This window comes from Boleophthalmus pectinirostris, unplaced genomic scaffold, assembly GCF_026225935.1.
Source record: "Boleophthalmus pectinirostris isolate CB_2022bp ecotype Guang Dong unplaced genomic scaffold, ASM2622593v1 HiC_scaffold_727, whole genome shotgun sequence".
NCBI lineage: Eukaryota > Metazoa > Chordata > Actinopteri > Gobiiformes > Gobiidae > Boleophthalmus > Boleophthalmus pectinirostris.
Window position 1 is genome coordinate 18,144 of NW_026571484.1, and position 23,924 is coordinate 42,067.

Sequence of the window (23,924 nt, forward strand, 5' to 3'; positions counted from 1 at the left end):
AATGTTGTTGATGTCCTAATAAAAGTCACAATTTGCAAGTAGAACAATGTGTAGGATTCTTCTCTGTTCATAGGCTGCTCCCTCTACAACACACTCGTTTCAAGAAGCTGATGTGTGACGTTCTAGTTCTTTTATAAGAAATAAATTCTTGTAATATTTCACTCTATGTGTTATGACTGTATATAATATATGGGTTTGACTTTCTTAAATGAGTGACAACAATATTGAACTTTTTCCTGATATTCTAATTATTTGTGATGGACTAGGAATTTCACATGGTCCCCCTACAAGCAAGTGACCACCAGAAAAGTTACACAGTGCACCCTTAACTACCATAAGTAGTAAGCCTAGTAGTAAGTAAGTAGTAAGTAAGTAAGTAAGTATATCAATGTGAAAAACGATTTGGCTGTATCCCTTTCCAACAGCAGCTTCATTGTTTATGACTCTACAGCTCCCCCTCTGGGCTGAAGTCTTCACTACAGTTCATTGGTGATGACGGTGTGGATGTAGCTTACAGTCTAGTCTCCATCATCAGCTGTATTTCGGACACTTTCACGCATTTTGCCGCATTATTATACTCCAGTATACGGAGATAGTCCTTCATTGGCGTGGTGAGTAGCAGTGGTTTTGCCGTACTTTGTCGTTCACGTGTAAATGGTTTGTTGTCGTGGCAAAGTTGGAAGCTGAGGTTAGCAATAAGCGCTAGCTGCTGCAACACCCATTTTAACACCAAAATCACTATCTTCGTATCCTCACAAGAATATATATTTTGCATGGTAACATTTGTTTGCAATGACAAGTGCGTTTTAAATCATCACTTTTGGTCTAGATGTACACAGCTAACTAGGTATTTTTCCAAGGCAGTTCTCGCTACATTGGCTAATGTTTACAGGCTAATAATCGGATACGATTAGTTAGCTGTGTGGGTGAGTACTTTGACAGTTTTAAACCCACCTTTATTTGTGCTTTTTCACATTCAAGCTCATGTTAAACATCATAACAAATGTGCATTCTGTCCGTTAATGTAGAGATGCTATCTGCTAAAGTCACACAAATATTTTCTATTGATCTGAAGTGTACTGATGGACTGATGTACCAGGCCCTTCTAGTGCACCATTGCTTTAGAGCTGTGGGGTGGGGTGTCCAGTCTGTGTAATTGACACAACTGTATAAACAAATATAATCTCTTGTCTGGGCGCAAGAACACGTCGTCATGCGATCTCTTATAAATAAAATAAATCATTTATTTAAGAGAGTTATAGAGTTGTCTTTATCAGTAAACAGACTCACGTCAGACATTCAAATCATTTACATCAAGCTAAATTTACCAAAAATCTAAATGTAGTTACCTCTTTATAGTTGTAGTTTTTTTTTTTTTTGGTTCATCTTGTTGCCTATGGGAGTCCATCATATTCTCCTCTTCTACTGGGAAACATTGCACTGTAATACCTGTATTGGACATTGGGCAGTGTCTAAATGTTGGCATTTGTAAAACCAATTTTTCCTTCTCTTTCAGTGGACAGTGGACCTGCAGCCCTGTATACTAAACCAGAGACCGAGCTCTTCATCATGAATTGTGACATAGACGGTATGTTTGATTAATTAACACTGTCTGATGGAGAGGAGTTCAAATATTGCATATACTCACTTACATAAATCTGTGTTTCAGGACATCTGGAAAACCAGGCAGAAATGGAGGAGAAGACCAGGTTAATAAATCAAGTTTTGGAGCTGCAACATACACTGGAGGGTATGTTACCTCAGCTCATGAAAATATCTTATGGATTACAAGAATACCTGAAAACTACTTGTCTAATATGTTATTTACAATATATCAACTACTGCTGTCTATGAACAAACATGTAATTCTTAATTTATAGTGGGAAAAAGTATTTAATATCCTAGCTAATGATAGATGATATTTGCATTTATCTGGCTTAGCTGGAGATTTTGGACTCTTAAATGGCACACATCTAACACCATTTCTTTTTATCTTGGTTGCAGATTTGTCTGCGCGGGTGGATGCAGTGAAGGAGGAAAACTTGAAGCTGAAGTCAGAAAACCAAGTGCTGGGACAGTACATTGAGAACCTGATGTCTGCATCCAGTGTCTTCCAAACTACTGACACGAAGAGCAAAAGGAAGTGAGTTCCATATAGGAAATACACTGGCACCTCGGATGGAGCAGTGGAAAATAACCAGAACAACGTAGACGAAGGGCTGGCTTCTTAACAGGCCTCAAGTCAAAACAAAGAGATGAAAACAATGCCCCCTTGTTACACTGAAAATTTCGCATTCAACTGTGTTTCAGTGGACCTATCATTAGGGATGAACAATAAAAATGCTTTCCCAGCAAGTATTATGGTTTAATTTTTGTTTCAAAATTATGATGTAGTTAACAAGTAAAGCATCGCTGACATTTGAGAGAGGATTGAAATATGCAATGCTAAACTATTAGAAACTATTAGTTGCATTTTGGAACATGTTTTTAGAGGTCTAAATTACAGGATTAGTAGATTTTATACAAATAAGTTAGAATATTCAGTTGCTTGCTGAGGATTCCATTTTAATTAAGATGATCTATTCAAATTATTATTTAGATTCAACATTGTATTAAACTGGAATGGCTTTGGCTTTGACTGGTTGAATAAATATAGTAGAATCCTTGTTACTAACAGAAAACACTGTGAATATTTCTAATGAAAATACTATATAATCTATATTGAACGATTGGCTCCTGACGATAAATAACAATCACCACAACTTACCATCTGTTTGGACTTGACCTGTCAAGAAGTAGCTTCCTCCTCCTAACTTTGTACATCTCCTGTGTAACCCTTTTGAACTGAATCAGATCTGACCTTAACAAGTCTATTAGGTTGCATAGGTTCTCCGTAATACTTAATTCCGTCTCAATGTTTTACTACCGGGTCTTTAATGAACTTTGTGACAGTTAAATTTTAATGTGGTTTTACAAGTGCATTTGCCTCCTGGAACATAGTGAGCTAAAACAAACTGTCTGAACACTACTTTTGTTATTTATTATTTCTGTATAGTATTATTGTTCATTCATCTCTACACATAGTGTATATATAAAATAACACGTGTATTCAATCCCTTTGTCAAACAAGTCAGTATTACTAAAAAAGATGCAAGATTTGTGCATGTACTTTTTATTGTTTTTTCATTTTTAAATGAGATTACATATGAACTGCTACCATTTAGCTTGTCCAATCACTGTAACTCATCTGCCTTCAAGGGAGCAGTGATTTTCTTATTAATGTGGCATATGTTTAACATCAGATGCCTTTCCTAACAACCTTCTACATTTGCTTCGGACTGACGCAAAAGTTCAATAGCTTGTCATCTCTTTATTCTTTTAGTCTCTATGTAATCAAACATACATTGAAATATTAAATAGAAATTCAACAAAAAGCACACATTATTTTTGGACTCCACTGAAATGTTGAAATGTAAGTTGTGTAATGTTGGATGATCATTTTCATACTGTTGGATCCAGAAATTGTGTACATTACGTAAATTAAAAATGCAAAGCTTTTCCATTGGAGGGGCAGCCCGCTTCTCTTCATTTAGATGTAATTACTTTGCATATTCCACAGTATGACATTAAACTCAATCTCCATAGAGAAAATTGAGTTTTGCCATTAGACCAATGTACAGGTCAGATTTGTAGAGATGTGACGCTGCTCAGAGTTGGAATGCATGTTTTTCAAAGCATTGAGTTATAAAAACACCTAGTTTAATGCCATACTGTGAAATATTCTAGGCAAAGATATAACATCGCAAGTGGTTGATGGCCGTCTATCAGAAAAGTTATATAGTAGACCTTTCCAATCCAAGTGAAGTAAACTTTCAAGGTCTCTATGGTATTTTGGATCACTTTGGATCACTTTAATCATTGTCATCACATACTAATGCCTAAAATACAGACCAAATGGCAAGCAGGATTGAGACTAGGAAACGGAAAAAGAACAGTGAACCAAGGCTGTTAGAAGGCCTTGAGTGCTATTGATCCACTTAGGATGTCCCGATAGAGAATGGGTCTCATAAAATGTGCTGATGCTTCACTGTCTGTTGGGTGTGGTCTCTTCTCCATCTAACTAAAAGAGAAAGGAAATCAGGAATCTAAAAATATATTTGAGGTGATATTAATGCTATGTGCTAAGGAGAATATGGTGCTTTAAAAGGTGGAATGAGTTAAACCTTACTGTATATTGTGTAATTTATTTTTGTTTTGATATTTTTAAGAGTTGTACAGCAGTAACCCATTATTGATTTGTGGATGGCATGCGGAATATGCCCAAACCTACACATGCTGTCATAGTGTGTAGACTCTGCACCTTTATTTTAATAAAAGCCCAATAACCCAATTTGTTTTTATTGTAATTTTTTCAATGCTGGAACCATATTTTTGATATTAGTGTTTATCCAATCTGTCATATTTGTTCCTTTAGTTGTTTTGACAGTATAAAGTGGCAGACTATTATTTTGCTTTTGTGCATTTACTTTTTTTTTCCTATGAAAAACAAGTTGCTGTTAACAATGAAGAATTCAAAAATAATTTTGATATCAATAAACAGGAAGCTTAAACCCAAGTGCTATTTAATCTTAATATTTAGACAGAACTAACATACAGTATTTTGTATTAAATAATTTTATTTTTCAGAGCAATGTACAATTTTGCAAACAAATGTTAACAGGAACATTCGCCAAGTCCTGGCCAAAATATCAACTATAAAAGCTTCAAATAATAATAATAATGATAATAAAAATTGTTTAGCGTCAACATTTTCCCAGTCAACAATCTCGGATCAAAAATCCAGCTACAGAAGAGGACTGGGAGTACATTGGTGTGTATTGACAAACAGACATATCTTCAAACCAGGTAGAGGCAATTCTATTTCATATAGGCCAAAGCGCTCTTCTTTTCTATAAAATACATCCTGGGTTTCAAGTATGTCTTCATTTGAAGTCTGCATGAAATCATTCATAATAATGTGTTTGTATACTACAGGCATCAAACTAAATAAATAAGTATGATCATCAGTCCCAATCCAGCTATAACTTAAAATTAGACAAAATAGTGGCTCTTCTTACAGACTAAGCTAATAAAAACATAAATGATAAAAGAGGTAATTCTTAAAACATATAAGCTGAAGCATCTTTTCAGCACAAATGCCTCAAAAATCAACAGGATTTTTTCCTCACAACCTAGCTACCTCTTTTCCCAAGGCTTATAATAAAATATTTAAAAACATTGGAACTTGACGGAAGATGAATGTGTCCTTAACTTGATGAAACTGACAGGACACAACAATATAGTTCATAACATGGTAGTCTCCCCTACAATATGGAGTTATAACGAATTCTAGAGTCCATAACTGTCACACATAAAAGAAAAAAATATGTATAATCACTAGTAATCAACAGTCAAGTCCAGTCCTGTCCGAACACCAGAAGAATGGTGTCCGTATTTCGTCAAAAATACAATGCTTCCCCTTCACAGAATGCAGGATCTTTTTTGGGGTGCAGTACGACAACAGTTCATCGATCCAATTAGTCCAGCTAGGAGAAGAGGACTAAAAATACAGCATGAAATATTCCCCTGCAGGTGTTAATTTAAGTGATGCAAAAATCCAAACCCTGGAAAGTCCACACACATCAGATGTTATCCTGATCACATAGTTCATGTAGAATTACAATTTAACACAATGCCAAAGCATGTGAACAAGACTTCCAATGGACATGTTACATCTTTGACACTGGTCTGAAATACCATTTCCTAATGTGCTTAGTCTGTGCAAACCAAGGGTTTGCCTGTGATGTCTCCCCTTAAATGTACAAAATGTTGACTTTAAATTAATATATCATGTTACCTTTTACCAATGCTGTTCTTTTATGTTGATCCAAAGCTAATTTTGGAACTGTGATGTAAATGTTTAAATTCAAATTAAAATGAAAATATTATAAATTATTACATATTAAGAAATCATTAAGAAAAAGATGACAAAACACACATATCCATTTAAGGTCAACATTTCATTGTTGAAGTCTTGATTGGGGGTCCATGTCTAGACCTGGGTTAGTCCTGGTTTATTCTTGGTGTAGGTTGGATATAGATGGAAAATTAAAGCTAAATGTATCATGAATTGTCCCTTTGTGTAAATATTTTGACAATCGTTAAATTTATTGTTTAGTAGACCTAAAAGTAAGTATGAATTGGATGATGTGTTGCTTTGTATTACGGGAAAGAGGAAAGAGAGACAATTGGGCAGGCTTCCAGGTATTTTGGAGGAGTTCCGTGCTGCTCTGCTCTGAGAGTGGAAGGGCAACAGCAGAGATGCTCCTCCTCGGATGGGACATTAGGGGGCAGTAGTGATCCCCTGGTTCTCCTGATCAGTCTTTACGAACCCTCCTCTTTCTCACAGACTGTTTTTGACCATCCTCTGCACCACCGCCTTCACCTTTAGACTGGAAAATTAAAATAAAAATGTGATAATTCTCCATTGAAAACACAGCTGAAAGCATTTTTAAAATGACACTGTCAAAATTGCTTGCTTGTTTTTATATAGTATATACTTCTCGTAAGATGAGCTAATCACAGGGTAAAAGTAAGTAGTAGTAATATAACACACCAAGACCAAAAGTAGCTGACTATACAATTACCACAAGGACAAAGTTTGTTTGCTATAAGTATGAGCTATGAGCTATTTTTATGAGTATCCAAATAAGACTAAGAGTATCGTATCGTACATATCGTATGGTAAAACATTACAATGGAATTGAAGAAATGCAAATTTTTCTCCAAAATTTCCAGACCATCCTTTAGTTGAATATTATCATATTCCAAATATCTTTTTTTTTTTTTTTAATTGGCTTCGATAAAACATAGAATTTGATGAAGATCAACATATGGGTCCAAGTTTTATTAGTAAATGTATGGCTCACTGGTTTATCTATTACTCACCTTTGTCAGAATTCATATCATGTCTAATAACTTTAGCACTGACCAGGTCATCTGTTGTTCTATCTGGAGCTTTGGTTTCCTCCTCTCCCTCTTCTTCCTCTTCATCATCTCCTGAAAGACCGTTCACTTCCTCCTCTTCCTCCTCCTCTTCTTCTACGACTGGAGAAGACAAGGAAGGATTTAAGGATTGAAGGAGTGAAAAATATAGAACCTAGTCTTGCTTTAGATACATATCATAGTAGATGGCTATAAGGTCAAATCATTATACAAGTTTTTTTTTTTTTGCAATCATATTATTATAACTGTATTATTTTCAGTTGTTAATTTCTAGACCAGTATTGTCAAACTTTAGATAGAGAAGATAAGCCACTTTATTCATACTACACAACAATATATTTTTGATTTATCAAAGAGTTATTAATTGTTTAAGCTCGTACTTTCACCCTGTGTCGCGTCTCCGTTCTCTGGTCCTTGTTCTTCACCGAGCACTGCTTCGTCCTCCTCTTCCTCCTCCTCTTCCTCCTCTACATCCTCATTAGGAACGTCCACCTTCTTATAAACATACTCATCTTCTGTTTTCTGGGACAAATAAAACAAAACAAAAAATAAAAATTTGCTTATTATGTTAATTATTATGTGAACACTAGCACTATATTATATTATAAGGTAGAAGGTAGAATGTAGTTTTCTGAGTACCTTTGGCCAACAGAAGAGCACAACCAGCCCCACAGGAAGCCCCACAGTAAGAATATAGATGACCCAGAGCCAAGGACGCTCCTCTGCAGCCAACATCAGCTGAGCAACGATTCCAGGCTGGAACAAACAAAATGCTAGTAAGAAATAAAAAAAGGACTGTTGGACATTGGAAAAACATGATGGGATTATAATGAGTAAATATATGGACTGTGTTCAGTTACATAGGGACCAGGTTCGAACTGACGTCTACACAAATCCAAAATAGGCTTACATGGGACCAAAATGGTTAATCAAAACAATGGCAATGTCACCAGCAATGCCTTAGATTATATAGTGCCTTTCAAGATCCCTAAAGCTACTTCTGACTATGAACTAAACCAGTTACAGTAAAAACTAAACAAAAAAGGGGCAAGTGGGAACTAGATGCAGATTTTTCAGTTATAAAGCCAAAAATCTGATCATGTACAAACTCAGCATCCACGTCTATGTACATTCTCAAGAATCAATGCAATATAATAAAACAACAAAATAACTATAACTAAAACTAAATTCAAATTGGTTGTCATAACACATTTAAAAGATTCTCTCATCTCACTTCATTCGCGCTGGCCACGAGTTTCTTGAGCCCCCAGCTGTCGGACGCCCAGCGGTCAGCCACCTCTTTGTGAGATGTGATGATGAAGTTGTCAAAGTAAATGTCCGACGTCATGGACCATAGCTCCAGACCGATGGCGCTGAACGGGCGCATCCTGAAGGGGTGCAGGTCCTCGAAAAACTCTGGGTTCTGGATTTTACGTGGCTTCCACACCCCCTACAGGCAGGAGAAGAGAAACCATTGTCAACAGCAGATAGTATAATCTAACTCAAGTCCTCATGAATCTATTCAACTGTAAGCTTTTAAATACATAGTTTTGTTGCAGTAGAACCCTAAAAAGATGAAGGAACCATATAGTGGAGAAATCTCAATGTTTGAAGAGGGTGACACCACCAGGCCAAGTTACCCACTCACAATAGGAAATCATATTTCTCAAAGGACTTTCGAACTATAAAAACACTTGCAACTGCCAAGATAGGTGAGTTTAATGCCATAATGCAGAACAGGCAAAGGAATAATATATCCACAAAGACATCACCATCAGAAAAGTTACTCAGTGCACCTTTCAATATGTATCACTAAGCCTGAGAAAGCATGTAGCAGTGGCTCACAGTGGTTACCTGATAATTGGGGTTGTCCACTAGAGGAGCCTTCCACTTGCCCTTGTATTTGGGGTTGTTGATCATGGGGCGTTTCCACTTCCCACAGCCGGGGGCAGTCTCACATGCTGGGTTTGGGATCTGAGGGGCCTCCCATTCACCATCCATCTCCTCATCCCTAAAGAAGTATTAAGTCAATAAATGTCATCATACATTTGTCTTCTGTACAGAATGAAAAGGAGTAGAAAAGTACCAGTCCTCTGGTTTCTCTGCACTGGGATCAGGGACAAATTCAGGTTCATCGTCGAGCCATCCCTCTGGTTTCAGGGCATCAGGGTCTTCAATCTTTGCAGGTGCTTCCTCGTCCCTGCAACAAGCAACACATATTAATATGTGATTGACAAGAATGACTACAACTTCAAAATATAGAATATTTTGTTTTAAATTGTTAAATGCTATGGTCAATAATTGTTCTTGCTACAGGGGACTCACTTATGCTATTAAAACACTTTTCAGCTGTGTGGCACTGGTATTATCATAAGAGAGGGATAACCCTTAACTTTTATTAGTTGTATGGCTATTTTGTCTACATTTTGTTACAGTCGGTTGCTCTCACCAGTCTTCTGGCTTGACTGCCTCTGGGTCAGGGATCTTGGCCCTCTCGTCCCAGTCCTCGGGTTTGGAGTCCTTCGGGTCGTCGATCTCACGTGGTGGGTTAACCGGAGGAACCACATCGTGAAGGAGGTTCCCACGGCTCACACTGGACTGGTCAATGAACATCTCATAGCTGTTATCTGGGTTTAGGACTGGCAGAAAAAACAGATAGAAAATAACCAAGACATGACAAAAATATAGGAGGGAGTCTGAAAGTTCCACACAAGAAACAAAATAATAATAATAATAGAAATGTCATTAAGAAACTAGAAAAAATGTATTAAGTGTATTTTGGTGGGGCAGTGTCAAGTCTAAACACCAAAATATGTCTTTATAATATTACTTAAAATTAATGCTGGAAATCACAGGGTTCCTCACAATTTGTTACAATACACAACTAATATCCTGATTTTGCCATGCATGCGTTAATGGATATGGCATGATATTCTGCAATATATCACTATTTCTTTAAAAAATCAAATACATTGCAATACAAAATTCAATACATTGATACATTACTACCAAATTTAGTATGACAATATATCAAAAGTACTACAGCTGTATCCAGTTTAATTATGAGTTAGACTGATGATTTTACCCAGTGTGTACAGATGCGTTTTCTTGTCAGTGTAAAACTTCTTGAGGTCGACGTCTGCTCTCTTAGCATGTTTCTCTTCAATGTCTTTGTTCAGAGGGTTTTCGTGTCTGAAGATAAAGTGAAGTTTGTAATCCTCTCCACACTTGTCCGGCCCAAACATGATGGTGTAAGGGGTGCGGTCGTGAAACTGCTCCTGTGAGGCAGAAGGAGGTTAATAAACACAATTATATACCAGCATTTTATCTTTAATTTTTAAGATGATTTAAAATAGACTGAACACTAACCAGATTTAGATCCCCTTCGTCTGACAGTAGTTTGATGTATGCACCGCCACAGTCAATACCATCTTGGAAATTGACTTCATATCTAAATGTAACATTTTTATAAAAATTAAACCAATGTATAAAATAGAATTTGTCAATATTTGTCAATTCCAAAATTATGAATAATACTGAAGACTTATTTATGTCACTAATTTCAATAAAACATGAGCTATGATAGTAGTTATTGTCTATTATGAATCACAAATATGTTAATTATTCAACCTGCTACAGTTCTAATGTAACAAACAGTAAAGCTACATTACATAACTTTTTAGTGGAGGGTCTACCATTTGCTCGTGCTCCTATAAATCTTGAGATTTCTTTTTTAATGCCAGGTGGGATCACCTTTTTGTCTCCTTGGAGAATGCTTAGTAGTTTAATATAATTACTGTGGAACATTCCAGGCAAAGCAATCTCCAAGGATACGAGCAAAAGACACCGGACAGTTGGTTACATACTGCACCCTTAAATAATAATTCCCCCAAAGTACAAATAAAAGGTACGTACTTGATGACAGACCTTTTCCAAGCACATGCATGTCTGTGTATAGTTCCATTCTCCTTGTACTTACTGGACCACCAGAGGGTCATCCTTGAACACAAAGGGTTTGTTGAGAAGAGCAGCAACGGCGTGATGTTTTGCTCTGGACTTCAGGACCAGACCTTTGTCTCCAGGAACCTTATTCTCCTTCAGAACCTCTACAGACCACTTCCCTACAGCAAGAAGATACAGTGTTTTCACAATTACAAACTCTAGGAACATTATTGTTGGAGTATACAATACTTAAACATACACTGTGTAACTTTTCCGATGGAGAGTCAGCAATGCTTGTCTCCATGGAGAGGTTATTATTTTATATACAAACCATCGTATTTTGCGATCTCATCGTCTGCGTCCCCTTTCACCGTCTTTGACAGCTGCCACCTGTGTCAACATTAGAGTTATTCAGAGGAAAGCACTCAAACATCAATCACACCTGAACATATTTCCTGTAGAGGTGATTTTAGCTGTGTTAACTTCAACCTAAATATAGAGTAAACATTAGATATTTCCTACAAATTACAATATAGAGGATTATTCATTACCAACTGCAGACTAATTAACAACAGCATTTCTAACCTGATTTAAATTTAACACTGCAGGTCAGCAATATGGTATGATATAACATCCAAGACACTACTGCAGTTACCTGTCCAGGGACCCATCATCAAATGTCTCTGTAAAGTAGACCTCACCGGTGGGCACAGGAGTCTTGTATATCACCTGGACAATATTGACAAAAATTTACATTTCTAAAATGTTTCATGATAAATATAACTGTTGGAATATTTTGGCAATTCAGCAGAGAAGAGGTAAACTCCTCTTAAAATGAATTAGTTGAGGTTTAAGCATGAGACAAATGTGAAAGGACACTTAAGTTCATAAAAATCACTTTATACCATGCTAAAAAAAAAAAAAAACTCTAAACAATATGCATAATATTAATATGTTCAAAACAACATTCACACTACTATAGATAACCTTATAATTGTGTTGCCTGGGATCCAGAATACACACTTCTTCAATACTTTACGCAGACTTGAGTTTGGTCACTAGTACATCTCTTTGTTTTCAAATGGCTGTGACTGGCAGCTGACTTAGACTTTCCTGAGAAAAACATTTCCTGTATGACCTTTGTGCTGACCTGGAAGGAGATATTAGCGTCTGCAGTTGCGGTGGCTGCCTTTTTGTTGGCCATGCTCGTTCTTTTGGCTATCGCTTCATCCTCAGACATCAGAACCCTCATTTCCTCTTCATCCAGACCCAGACTGTCCTCCACCTCCACATCGGCCTCCGAGTCCTCATTGGCCCATCCCAAAACCAGCAGCAGGGACAGGAGCAGAACAGTGCACAGCCACCCCTTCGCCAGCCTCATCCTAGGGACAAAGTCTGTTTGAGATGAAATGTGAAATGTAGGACTACACCATATGAACAAAAAATGTGATTGATAGATATGACACGATCATGTCATTTTTATAAGTGAAAACAGCAATGAAAAATAGTTATTTTGTGCACAATCTGGTATTATAATAGATTATCTTTGTTGGCAATTATAACAATCATACAAACAAATAATTCTTATATTTTTTAACTAAATAGCAATAGGTTTGTATATTGTCCCATCGTCCCTTCCAACTACAAAGCACCTTCTGTCCCATTTGTACAGTATATTGTAGAGATAATACTTAAATTTGATTCATTCATTGATAGTAATTTTTGTAATTAAGTAAAAAAAAAAGATCTATTTATAATATTGTACACTTCAAAGGCCCTGAAGTAGTAGTATACTTGGGGTTGTCAGCGGGTGTGGCACAGCGGGGTAGGGGAGAACGGAGCAGGTGTGACTGAGATAGAGTTTATTTTTAGAGACAAACCAGTGTGAGGGTGGACATGGGGGTTATGCAGTATTTTATAAATAGACAATAGAAATGTGAACATGGGGCTGAAATGATAAAGGCATTGTTTAAAGGGCACATATTATACTCATTTCTGGTCTGTTGTAATGTTGTTTCCTCTTCAAAAACATACCTGGAATCATGTTTTGTTTAATTCACACAAACACTGCATATTCAGGCTGAGTTTTTCTCTCAAACTGAAAACACTATGTTCTACTATGTGATGTCATAATAATACAAGAAGTGCTCTACTGTGTTTTTAAACTCCATACACCTTCAGAATCATTTGGAAAATTTCAGTCCTGGAATTCCCAATCTCTGTTGAACAAAAGGTAAAGGTAGCTATTAATTTCAAAACGACCACTTCATGCAGGGGCAGTCCTAGGCACGGGCAGACAGGGCGGCATTTCGTGGGGGGCGGCATGAGTGCTAGAAAAAAAAAGATTGTGATCGCACATTGCCCGTTCAGTGTGCACATGAAATTCTTTTGCCATCATAGTGTCAGTGAAGTAAAGCAGTTTCAATATTGTAATTTATCAAAAAAAAATTTCATGAGAACAAAATTTGTTTATATGACAAATCTGCGTATCTCTGGTAGAAATAACTGACACTCTGGGACGAATACGGGATTACACTAACACTATAATATAGCCATCAATAATAACCTAAATGGAAAAGTTGAAGTAAATGAAATTTGAGAGAATCCAAGTACTATAATGCTTTAATTTCAAACAAAACTGATTAGAGAAAATAGTTATACATTACTCTCTACATGTTTGAAAATATTTCTTATATTTCTTTAAATGTTCACTTTTTGATGATCATAAATCTCTATACACCAATAAAATCCAATAATATTCAATAAAGGTTTAGACTTAAAAAGTGTTACAAGCCAACACAGAAATTTAGCAGCATTTCACATGTTAAACCAAAGCATTGCTTACAACCCACAGTTAAATGTGAACATTGTCATCCTAACTTCTAAACAGAATGTGATCTGCTGAATTGCTGAGTGCCAATTCAAATCCAGTCTTATCTTATTGTGATGAATGGGACCACTGTAAATTCCTTATGGTAAATACTAAATAGTCCCACTTCACAACAAATGAATGTAGTCCCCAAGGCAACATCTGTTCACTGGTAGTTCCTCCAGACTCTGAGCTCCTCCTCCTACAGCCACAGAAGAAGACCACATGTAGGCTTATCTATTACCATGAACAACAGCCTAACCTCAATGAGCCCCTATTGATCACACACCTGCTCACACTCACAGCATAGGCACATGATTAATAGCATGACAGCAGCTAGCTTTCCTTAAAGATTCAAAATAATCTTCTTAGGTCTTTCTTAGGTAAGGATAATTCGAAAACACAGCAAAGAAGATTGTCTGTAAATATACAATAGGCAAGGTAGGCAAGTGAAAATGCTGATATGGCTTAGTAAGCAGTACAGGGATGAATCAAATACTAGTGGATTTGTGAAAAATACAAAATGAAATCAATCTTAACGACATGCAGAAATATTGTGCTAAAATATATGTTTATAGAGAATGATTATCACTAGTGTGATGCAATAAAACTGTCAGAAAATCACCATAAGACCTGGATCAATTTATCAATCAATTAGTGCTGCTGGAGTTAAACGCCTTAGCATTATTGTTATAGAACTGAATGCTTTTACAGACATAAGCATAACTGGTATGAATGTAGCATGCATTTCATACAAGATTAGATTCTTGACGAGTTACTATATCTTCCTTCTGATCAACGGGTCTCTTTCGAGCCCCTAAGTGGCATGAGTACGATTTTAATTTTACCAAAGAAACAAAACGTGACACCCACGTAAAACATACTACACCAGTGTTGTTCACACAATATAACCGTGAAATAAGTGCCACGGCTGCCTGCCTCACAACACTGCATCCCCGTGGTTCATCATGGGACGCTCCGGCTGCAGCACCTGCTCCGCGGCTAATGCTAGTTAACGTTAGCTGGATACGAACCATAAATACTATTTTATAGTAGAGTTTTGAACAACAGAATGACACACAACGAAACGAGCTATGATTAAAAAAATATATAAATCAAACACACACACACACACGCATAGTACAAGGAATATTTAAAATATCTTACCGCGCAAATATATACAAAAATGATTAGCTTCGTATTAGCCGTGATGTCGCACAGAGATGGAGAGAATGAATGAGCGCATACAAACCTTGCGTCTTATTATTTGCGGAGAAAATGCTTCTAATTCCACCGCTTCTCCGCAGTGTAAAAAGCATAGATCTGAACTAAAATACGTAATGAGGCTGAGCGGTGCAGCCGATGGGATGAGGAAGAGGCGCGGAGGAGAGACCGCACAGAAACAGCAGCACCGCAGATGACAGCAGCTCAGACCCTCCAATGGACCCTCGGCCTGATAACGGAGCGCGCGGACAGGATGAGAGTCACACTGCGCATGTGCAGACTGAGTAGTTGCGGTCGGGCAAAGGGGCATTTAAATGCAGTAAGGTGAAAGCAATTGCGAATCAACTAGCTCTCTAATAAAATATAATGCCATGCTTAATACCCTAAAAGCAATTTAATTATATCATGGATTTTTAAACCGCATACACTATTAGATACTAGCATCGCAGTTTCGATAGAACGATAGCATTACACATAGATTAAGCATATTGATTCTTTTGACTTTAGTGAATATATGTTTCGACTGACAAAAACATGCCTATTAAATGTAGTTTTAACTAAATAGATTTATATCTAAATGGATAAAGTAGGTTGTTCTATCTATTCCATCCATGCTTCATTCAGACTAAACAGCAACAACCCAAAAATACTTTAATGCAAAGTAATGCCAAAATAAAAGCCTAGGCCAAAACATTTAGTTCAACACTTTATATAACAATAGTGATTTGTTTATATACAGGTTATGTAAAATCAAAATGAATATAAAGGTTATCTAAAGAGAAAATAAACATTTTCTTTTAACCAATAGATCCATGCTTTAATCGCTCTGGATTTCAGTCACTTCCGTTTCCGGATGAGAGTTCACAAAATATTGATGGCGCTCACGTGTTTTTAAAGTATAAAGCTGGTCACCAGAGGTAACTGTTATAGTTACACCATACCGAACAAAAGCCATAATGAAAGATACACCGCTGTCAAACTGTGAGCGGGATTTTCTGCTTAAAGCCATCGAGGAGAAAAAGGTTTGCTCGGCTAGGTCTTCTTTTACCATTGTAGCTAATGTGATAAACCGTTTTCTATACTAATTGTGTATTACTACAATTGTGTACATTACAGCGACTGGACGGAAGGCAGACTTATGATTACAGAAATATAAAGATCACATTTGGGACAGACTATGGATGCTGCTTTGTGGATTTAGGGAAAACAAGGTATATTTTTTATTTATTAACATTATTCAATGATAGGTGCTTAATATGAAGATGTAATTGATAACAATTAGCAAATTTAATTGTTTTCATATTTATACCACTCACCATTATAGATTGACTATGCTAAACTCAAACTGCCTACTATATCTTTTGCACAGAGTAATGGCTCAGGTGTCTTGTGAGTTGGTGGCTCCAAAAGAAACTCGTCCAAATGAGGGAATATTGTTCTTCAACATAGAGTTGTCTCCAATGGCCTCACCTGCGTTTGAACCGGGCAGGTGAGCACACTACTTATTTAATCATTATTTTATTATGTTATTTGTTTTAGACAATAGGGCACTGGATGTGTTCATAACTGGTTGTTTATCTATATGTTTTTTTGTGGAAAGAGGAAAGAAAAATTTAATACAAATTAAAAAAACAACAACAAAAAAACGGTTTTATTTTTAATCATGATCACCCCGCCCTACTTCCTACTTGTATCAAACAGCTATCTGTTTGGTGAAAAAGTCAGAAATCTTATAAATTAGAAAAACCTTTACCTGTCTATATAGCATTTAGAATGGTCACATTAAAGTATGAAAAAATAGCTCTTGCCTTTAAAGAAAAGGATTTAATCAAGGATCACTTGTGGCATCATGGTCTTAATAGAGGCTGATGGGAAATACAATCCCACATGTATATTAGCTGTGCATATTGTTCTATAATGTTTTTGACACTTAATAAATGTGTTGTTTACATTCTGTGTGCCTGGACAGGCAGTCGGAGCTGTCAGTGAAGCTTAACCGACAGCTGGAGAGATGCTTCAGGAACTCCAAGTGCATTGACACAGAGTCCCTGTGTGTGGTGTCTGGGGAAAAGGTATGAATATTTAAATATCACAGAGAATATGCAGTATAATTATAAATTTGATTTTGTCTTATTAGTGAAATAGAGTAGGGTGAAACTAATTTGTGGAACTGTCTAATTGCAATTACAGTTACATTTGAAATGAACATCCAGGTTACAGTGCACATTTAAAAGACACCAATGTCCACATCTTGCAAGCAGAGGTAGACAGGTGTAATGCAGACAAGGTTTTAGGACATATGACCTGTTAATTAGCACACACACCAGCACCACAGGCAGGCACACTTATATAGCACACAATGGAAACATGTGACACAGACTAAAATCATATAGAGTGTAGAAATTAAGAAAAGAATTAAAGACAAAGTGGGTCTAATGTATGCTCTCTCCTTAATTACAAAAGATTGCCCAAGTTACTTCAATGTGTTTTTTTTTTTTAATGGTTCTGACCTAGATTAGAGTTTAGTTTTTTGCTAGATTATGTTCATGCATCTCAAAATAATCATTATATTTCACTGATATTTCAGTCAGTTATATATTCATTTGTATGTGTTTAGGTGTGGCAGATCCGAGTCGATGTGCACACTTTGAATCATGATGGAAACCTGATGGATGCAGCGAGTATCGCTGCTATCACTGCTCTGTGCCACTTCAAACGCCCCGATGTGTCTATCCAGGGAGAGGAGATCACTGTTGTGAGTGTACATGAAACACTGCAATAGCATGTTTCATTTCATTCATCAATACTATTAAATACTTAATTCAGTAGAATTTTATATTGGGAAATGACCCAACATAGAAATATTTGTATGGCTAAAAGGGTTTTCAAGTGACAACTTGGTGTTAAAATGCTAAGATGCTGCTAACTGCTACGACTCTTTGTTCCTGTCCTTTGGTTTTGACTGTGGACAGTTGCAATGGCAATTTCAAATCAAACCATTATATTTTTAATGGGCAGTCCTTCAAATCAGAAAGAAGTGATCTCACTGACATACATGAACATTAGAAAAAAATTAATTCATCTTAGAATCAATCACCTTGTGTATCAATAAAGTTATTTTGAACCTTGTGCTAGGTTTTGGTTAATGCAGACAAGCCAAGTAATTACAGAAGTATTAGCCATAAACCAGGTCAAAACATGAGCAATTGCAATATTACACTTTTACACTATAATAGTTTACACAATTATAGCTTTCTGATATTCATTGTGCTACATGTTTTATATATATATAGTAATTCTAACTTGTTTTCTCTCAGTACACTCCAGAAGAGAGAGATCCTATTCCACTGAGTATCTACCACATGCCCATAAGTGTCAGCTTCTCTTTCTTTCAACAAGGGTAAAATTCATCCATATTTTTCGACATGATTACATGAAGTTAAAGATTTGATATAGGGAGAGATGAGCCCCCTTACATTAGAAGGTATATCTTTCCCTAAATCTAACGTTTTTCTGTTGATGTGGATATTAAATTAACCAGTATTGATAATTTTGAGATGTATTGTGCAGCCCCAGTGGACAGCTGTTTGTCTCTATGTGGCAGGACGTATTTGCTAGTGGACCCATGTGAGCGAGAGGAGCGGGTGATGGATGGGCTCCTCATGATCGCCATGAACAAACACAGAGAGATCTGCTCCATTCAATCTAGTGGAGGCATCATGCTGCTCAAGGAACAGGTGACAAATAACATTTTACAATCTGAAAAATTTCTATTGAGCAGAAAAATGCGTGCGGTGACTTTTATGGGTAGGCAACCTGACTTGGGGTGGACATTAATGTTTAGCTGATAACATTTTAATAACACTACTTTTTATGCATACCACATTGCAAATGAGTATTTATTTTACTGACATTAAATGCATATGTACTGAGCCAGTAAATGGTATACAGACTCAAATTAAAGAGATCTAAACTTACATCATTTATTAATATTTGTATATTCGACTGTATTTGACACCCTCTTTGTACAAACAAGGCTATTTGTGGTCTGTTTGTTTCTTGACAGATTTGTCCTATTCCTACCTTATTTATCCATCTAAGCATTCAGTACTATTGTTCTGTCTGTAATTATTATTATGCATTTTTGACTGACATATGCTAGCTCTACACATTGTAATTCACTACACAAAATATACATTCATGAAGATCATGAAAAGATGCTAACAACAACAGTTTGCTGATCACACAGGTGCACTTATAATACAGCCCTATGTGTCACAAACGTCCCATCACGTTAGAACAGTGCATTATCACTCACCTTTCACTGATGCAAAACTACGTCTTTCCTGAGGAAGCGTCCTGTATTTCCCTGAAGCGTGTAATAGTGCTGTTATTCCACTGACGCTGTTGCTTCTTCATAAACATACAGACGAAGCAAAATCCTGGCTACAGCAGCCGCTCTCACTTCACTGCTCTGTCCGGATCTTCCATTTTACACACACTAGCTCTGAAACTAGCTCACTGTTTGATTAAAGGACGCCCTGTATTTCTAACTAACATCTAATTATTACAAACGCGAAACTACAACTATAACTCTCACTAAACACGGGTTGTTTTTAGAAACTTGTATTGAAAGTTAGTGCTGCTGTTGTCGTCTCCTGCAGCACACATGCACTCACGTGGAATCTCCGGTTCCCGTGAATGATGATATGGGTTTATTCAGTTCTGTTTGAGCCGGCTGTGGTCCTCAGTACGTATGCGCAAACCTCTAAAACAACCGGCTGGGTCTCCGGTTGTAAGATTGCATGTACATAACTCAACCATATATGAATGAAATAAAACACAACTACAGGTATGTTTTCATTTTAAACCATAGAAAGCATGGAAGTATAAACTGCGCTCTCAATATGTGCCTCCAGGCCTCTGTAGAAGGGAAAAACAACACAAGTTAATGTATGTTCAGAACTGCGGTTGTTGCAGTTTGCTCAGTGACCAGAAGAGTGTAGTCAAAGACACCATCACTACAACCATGTTTCAAACGGACAGAAGTGAAGGGAAAATTAGATTATTTGGATATAATTTGAAACTATTTATACTTTTGACACACCATAATTTTAGATTTTATTGGTCAACTACTGCTTGCCTTGATTGCCCTGTGCTTGCCTTGATTGATACTGTGTAACTTTATGCTGAAGGGTTTGCCATCTGCTTGCCTGACATTAAGTTTATCTGTCTCCATGGAGATAAGCAGGTATCATCATCGATCAGATTTGTGGAGAGGCATCCTGGATCACAGTATGAAGGCATTTTTTCAAGGTTTTTAAAGTACATAGTAATCTAAGAAAACTGGGTTCATAGTAGAGGTAAGATCTTAAGACCGAGCCCAAGCGGGTCGGGTCGGGCTTGGGCTTCAAATAAATATATGTTTATAAAATGTATGCTAAAACGATGTGTGGATACTAAACTAAGGAATACTTGTTATAAAATAAATAATATGGATAAAACAGAGAAGTAATGTAATGTAATTGCTATTTAACTACTAATTACAGGATCCGCAGAGCCAGAGCTCTGCGCACGTGAACGCCCCCTCTTAATTTAATAATCTTCCCCTCCGCAAGTCTGCATCTATTTTGACCTGGTATCCCCAATATGGAGGAGCAAGAAGTTAAACTAAAGGCAGGAGAACTGAAAAGACAAACACGCACCAGTAAGAGTGAGGTGTGGAAAAGCTTCAAATTGATTGTTGAAAATGCTACAGAAACTTGCGTTGGCTTCGCTGAATGTCGTCAATGTGGCGCTTTGCTTCATACGAGAGCAAAAAGACTGGCACCTCGACGCTGAGCACTGCTCCTCCTCCCGAGTCCTCACAAATAAAATATGACATTTCGGGTTTGCTTCGGGCTCGGGCCTGCAAATCAAGTTAATTGGTCGGGCTCGGGCCGGGTCGGGTTTTAATACCCGCGGGCCGGGTCGGGTCGGGCTGGATTTTTTAGGCCCGATCTCACCTCTAGTTCATAGGACCTCTCAACCAACTCCTGCCCCTTTTTACTACAACTGTTTCTTAAGTTAGTAGTTACAATGAACCCACATTTTGACAGTAAACAACAACTTTGCATTACTATTGCCTTTTCTAGATTATATAAGAAAATATATGCTTGTGTTTTGTTGTTGTAGGTTTTGAGATGCAGTAAAATTGCCAGTGTCAAAGTGTCTGAGATAACAGAACTCATCAGCAAAGCTCTTGAAAATGACAAGAAGGCCAGGTGACTACCAACATCTGGATTCCTCTACAAAGCACACCAACAAATAAGGAATTGTATCTTTTGTGATTATATTCAGGAAAGCAGGTGAGAGGTGTGGTTTTGCAGAATCTATGCCTCAGGAGCGGATCACAGCTCTGAAAATGGATGAGACTCCAGTTGAGATGAAAGATGTGACGGAAAAAGCAGAAGATATCATCAAAAAATCTGAAGCCCCACCACGAACGTATCCTTTACATATGAGATGGCATGGCAGTAACGTAACAGTAATAAAGAAGGGCTGGGTGATATAATGATAATGTGCACCCTGGAAATAGCCAAAAGTTAGAGAAGCGTGAGTTTTAATGTTGAACAATTTTTTGCAATTAGATCAGATTAAAGATTAGATTTTAAAATTACGTACTTGCACATCCCAAAATGAAATGTTAAATATGTCAATCATAGCAAACTTGATAAACATTTTGCAATCTGTCACAGACCAGTAAAGGGACAATACTTAGTTTTACTTACTGTAATATAAATGTAATATATTTCTCTGCCTGAACCTTAACAGTTATTTCAGGGTGCCCTCTCCAGTTGTGCCTGCTCCAGGGGTGGGTCAGGTGGGACAATGCCAGCAAAACTCTTGGGGTTTGGAGGAGGAGGATGGAGAGAGCGTAGAGGAAGAGGAGGAGGAGGAAGAGGATGAAGAGAAGATGTTGGTAGAGGAACAACCCAAAAAGAAAGTAGACCAAGGTGATTTTTACAATAAATAAGTTGACAAACAAACATAGAAATATAGTCAACTTTCATCAGCATGATAGTAGGAACTGTCCAAAACTGTTCCACAACAAATAAAGATTCTGTGAGACATAAATATTGTCCAATTGGAATAAAAGGTAGTGTGGTGAAAAAGCCTTCTAAATATTTTTTTTCAGGAGACATTGTTGAGATTTCTGACAGTGAAGAGGAGGAAGTTGTGATACTTCACCCAGAGAAACCCATCAAAAAGTAAAGTGTTTTTTTTGTTTTTTTAGTTATTTAAACGTAAATTGACTTAAAGTGGATTTATAAATGCCTTTTCTCTTTTGGCTCTCCTTCAGGTCAAGCTCTCAACAGAAGGAGGCAGCATCGTCCAAGAAAAAAACATGAATAAAATGTGTTGCATTTTTAATTCTGCATAAGTCAGTAGACGTTTCTTGGTGATGAGTATTATTATTATTATTATTATTATTATTTAGCAATTCTCTTGAAAATAAATGACTGATACATAGTAACTTAACTCACATGAACAGAAATAAAAATAGCTAAATTATCTATTAATACATATTGGAGTGAAATATAGTGGTAAGAGATTTGTGCCCTGAACTTCATGTTATGAAAATGACAAGTTCTTGAAAATGAGCGTTTTGTTTTTCCAACTTCCGAAAACATCAGGTTCCACCGAGATTTGAACTCGGATCGCTGGATTCAGAGTCCAGAGTGCTAACCATTACACCATGGAACCAGTGAATGTATGTATGCTCAATTTCTCAATAGATAGGTGGATATAAGGCGTACATCTCTTTAAATTTCTTTTAAATATGTTAGATTACGTTACGATTTTCCGATGTCATACTTAAAATAATGTAAAACTTTGAACACTGAAGCAGCTACATACAAATAGGTCTATTTGTAGCGACAGGGAACAGTCAGGTAGTCTTTCATATAGATGCATTTACATATATGCATTTTACATTTTACAAAGACTTGAAACTGTAATTTTAGATCTGTATCATAGGGAGCCGATTCGTACGCATCGGCCCATTAGTCAGAAAGCCCAATAGCCCGACTGTTATATCCATGCAGATTTTCTAGTAATAGCATACTCAGAGGCAGGAGTAAGGCTCAGGTGGTATGCAGGAGGGACAAACATAACCCCCCCTACACCATTTGTCCCCATAATTCAAATTGCATAGGTGGTTGATGGTACTGTCTGTAGGAGTTGGTCGATGTCTCCTCCACGTGCAATCATTAGTTTGGATGGTATACGAGACAAGAGAAGTGTTTACCATGATGGTCGCCTGCACCCACTGTGGGCCAGCACTGTAATTCCCAGCCAGCACATGGTCACCAAGGGAGAAGTTCCTTTCTTTGACCTGTTGTTTACGTTGCTGACTCTGCTTCTCTTGCTGACAATGAACAGTTTCTTTCACTGCTGGGCTGTAATTACGCCCCGGGCGATTCATCGGAGCCCCCCTGAAGATCAACCAACGATCGCTAGAGAGAAATACAAAAGCTGGAAAAAGTACTTAGTGGCCCGTACGGGGATCGAACCCGCGACCTTGGCGTTATTAGCACCACGCTCTAACCAACTGAGCTAACCGGCCACAGTTTCATGTTCTATAAAAACATGTTCTAACAAATGTGGAACCAACTCAACTACGTATGTTCTGTGAGGATTACGGTGTATATGTTAAGACTTTAAGCCCCATGATCATTGTTTTTATTTGAGATATTGTAGTGTAATAATTGAGTGAGCCTACAGTTAGTAGGGCTTGTTGCTTTGAGAGTCTCAGGGTCTCTGTACGGGTAGATTTGCGTGTATAACGCTTACCTGGAAAATT

At 37.1% G+C, this 23,924-nt stretch overlaps 3 protein-coding genes and 2 non-coding genes across 5 annotated transcripts; 2 read left to right on the forward strand and 3 right to left on the reverse strand.

Annotated features, from left to right (window-relative positions):
* The first annotated feature begins 463 nt into the window (after nt 1-463).
* scoca (short coiled-coil protein a) lies at nt 464-4,390 on the forward strand. Its single transcript, XM_020941297.2, has 4 exons — nt 464-611; nt 1,517-1,588; nt 1,670-1,750; nt 2,005-4,390. Exons 2-4 carry the CDS (start codon nt 1,570-1,572, stop codon nt 2,145-2,147), a joined length of 243 nt encoding a protein of 80 aa, XP_020796956.1. The 5' UTR covers nt 464-611; nt 1,517-1,569; the 3' UTR covers nt 2,148-4,390.
* Nucleotides 4,391-4,658: 268 nt separating this feature from the next.
* Nucleotides 4,659-15,307, reverse strand: clgn (calmegin). Its single transcript, XM_020941276.2, has 15 exons — nt 15,108-15,307; nt 12,137-12,368; nt 11,642-11,715; nt 11,318-11,376; nt 11,024-11,165; nt 10,414-10,495; nt 10,130-10,322; nt 9,494-9,683; nt 9,131-9,244; nt 8,899-9,055; nt 8,279-8,494; nt 7,684-7,800; nt 7,425-7,566; nt 7,031-7,146; nt 4,659-6,491 (listed from the first exon to the last, which is right to left on the reverse strand). The coding sequence occupies exons 2-15, from the start codon at nt 12,365-12,367 to the stop codon at nt 6,417-6,419; spliced, it is 1,908 nt and encodes a 635-aa protein (XP_020796935.1). The 5' UTR covers nt 12,368; nt 15,108-15,307; the 3' UTR covers nt 4,659-6,416.
* A 629-nt stretch (nt 15,308-15,936) lies between these two features.
* Nucleotides 15,937-22,492, forward strand: exosc9 (exosome component 9). Its single transcript, XM_020941275.2, has 12 exons — nt 15,937-16,101; nt 16,196-16,290; nt 16,449-16,568; nt 17,049-17,151; nt 17,697-17,834; nt 18,397-18,479; nt 18,684-18,816; nt 21,254-21,342; nt 21,419-21,565; nt 21,902-22,074; nt 22,257-22,329; nt 22,422-22,492. Exons 1-12 carry the CDS (start codon nt 16,036-16,038, stop codon nt 22,468-22,470), a joined length of 1,269 nt encoding a protein of 422 aa, XP_020796934.2. The 5' UTR covers nt 15,937-16,035; the 3' UTR covers nt 22,471-22,492.
* Nucleotides 22,493-22,753: 261 nt separating this feature from the next.
* On the reverse strand, nt 22,754-22,825 carry trnaq-cug (transfer RNA glutamine (anticodon CUG)). Its single transcript has one exon. It is a non-coding gene; the product is annotated as a tRNA-Gln (tRNA).
* A 788-nt stretch (nt 22,826-23,613) lies between these two features.
* On the reverse strand, nt 23,614-23,687 carry trnai-aau (transfer RNA isoleucine (anticodon AAU)). The gene has a single exon. It is a non-coding gene; the product is annotated as a tRNA-Ile (tRNA).
* Between the last annotated feature and the right edge of the window lie 237 nt (nt 23,688-23,924).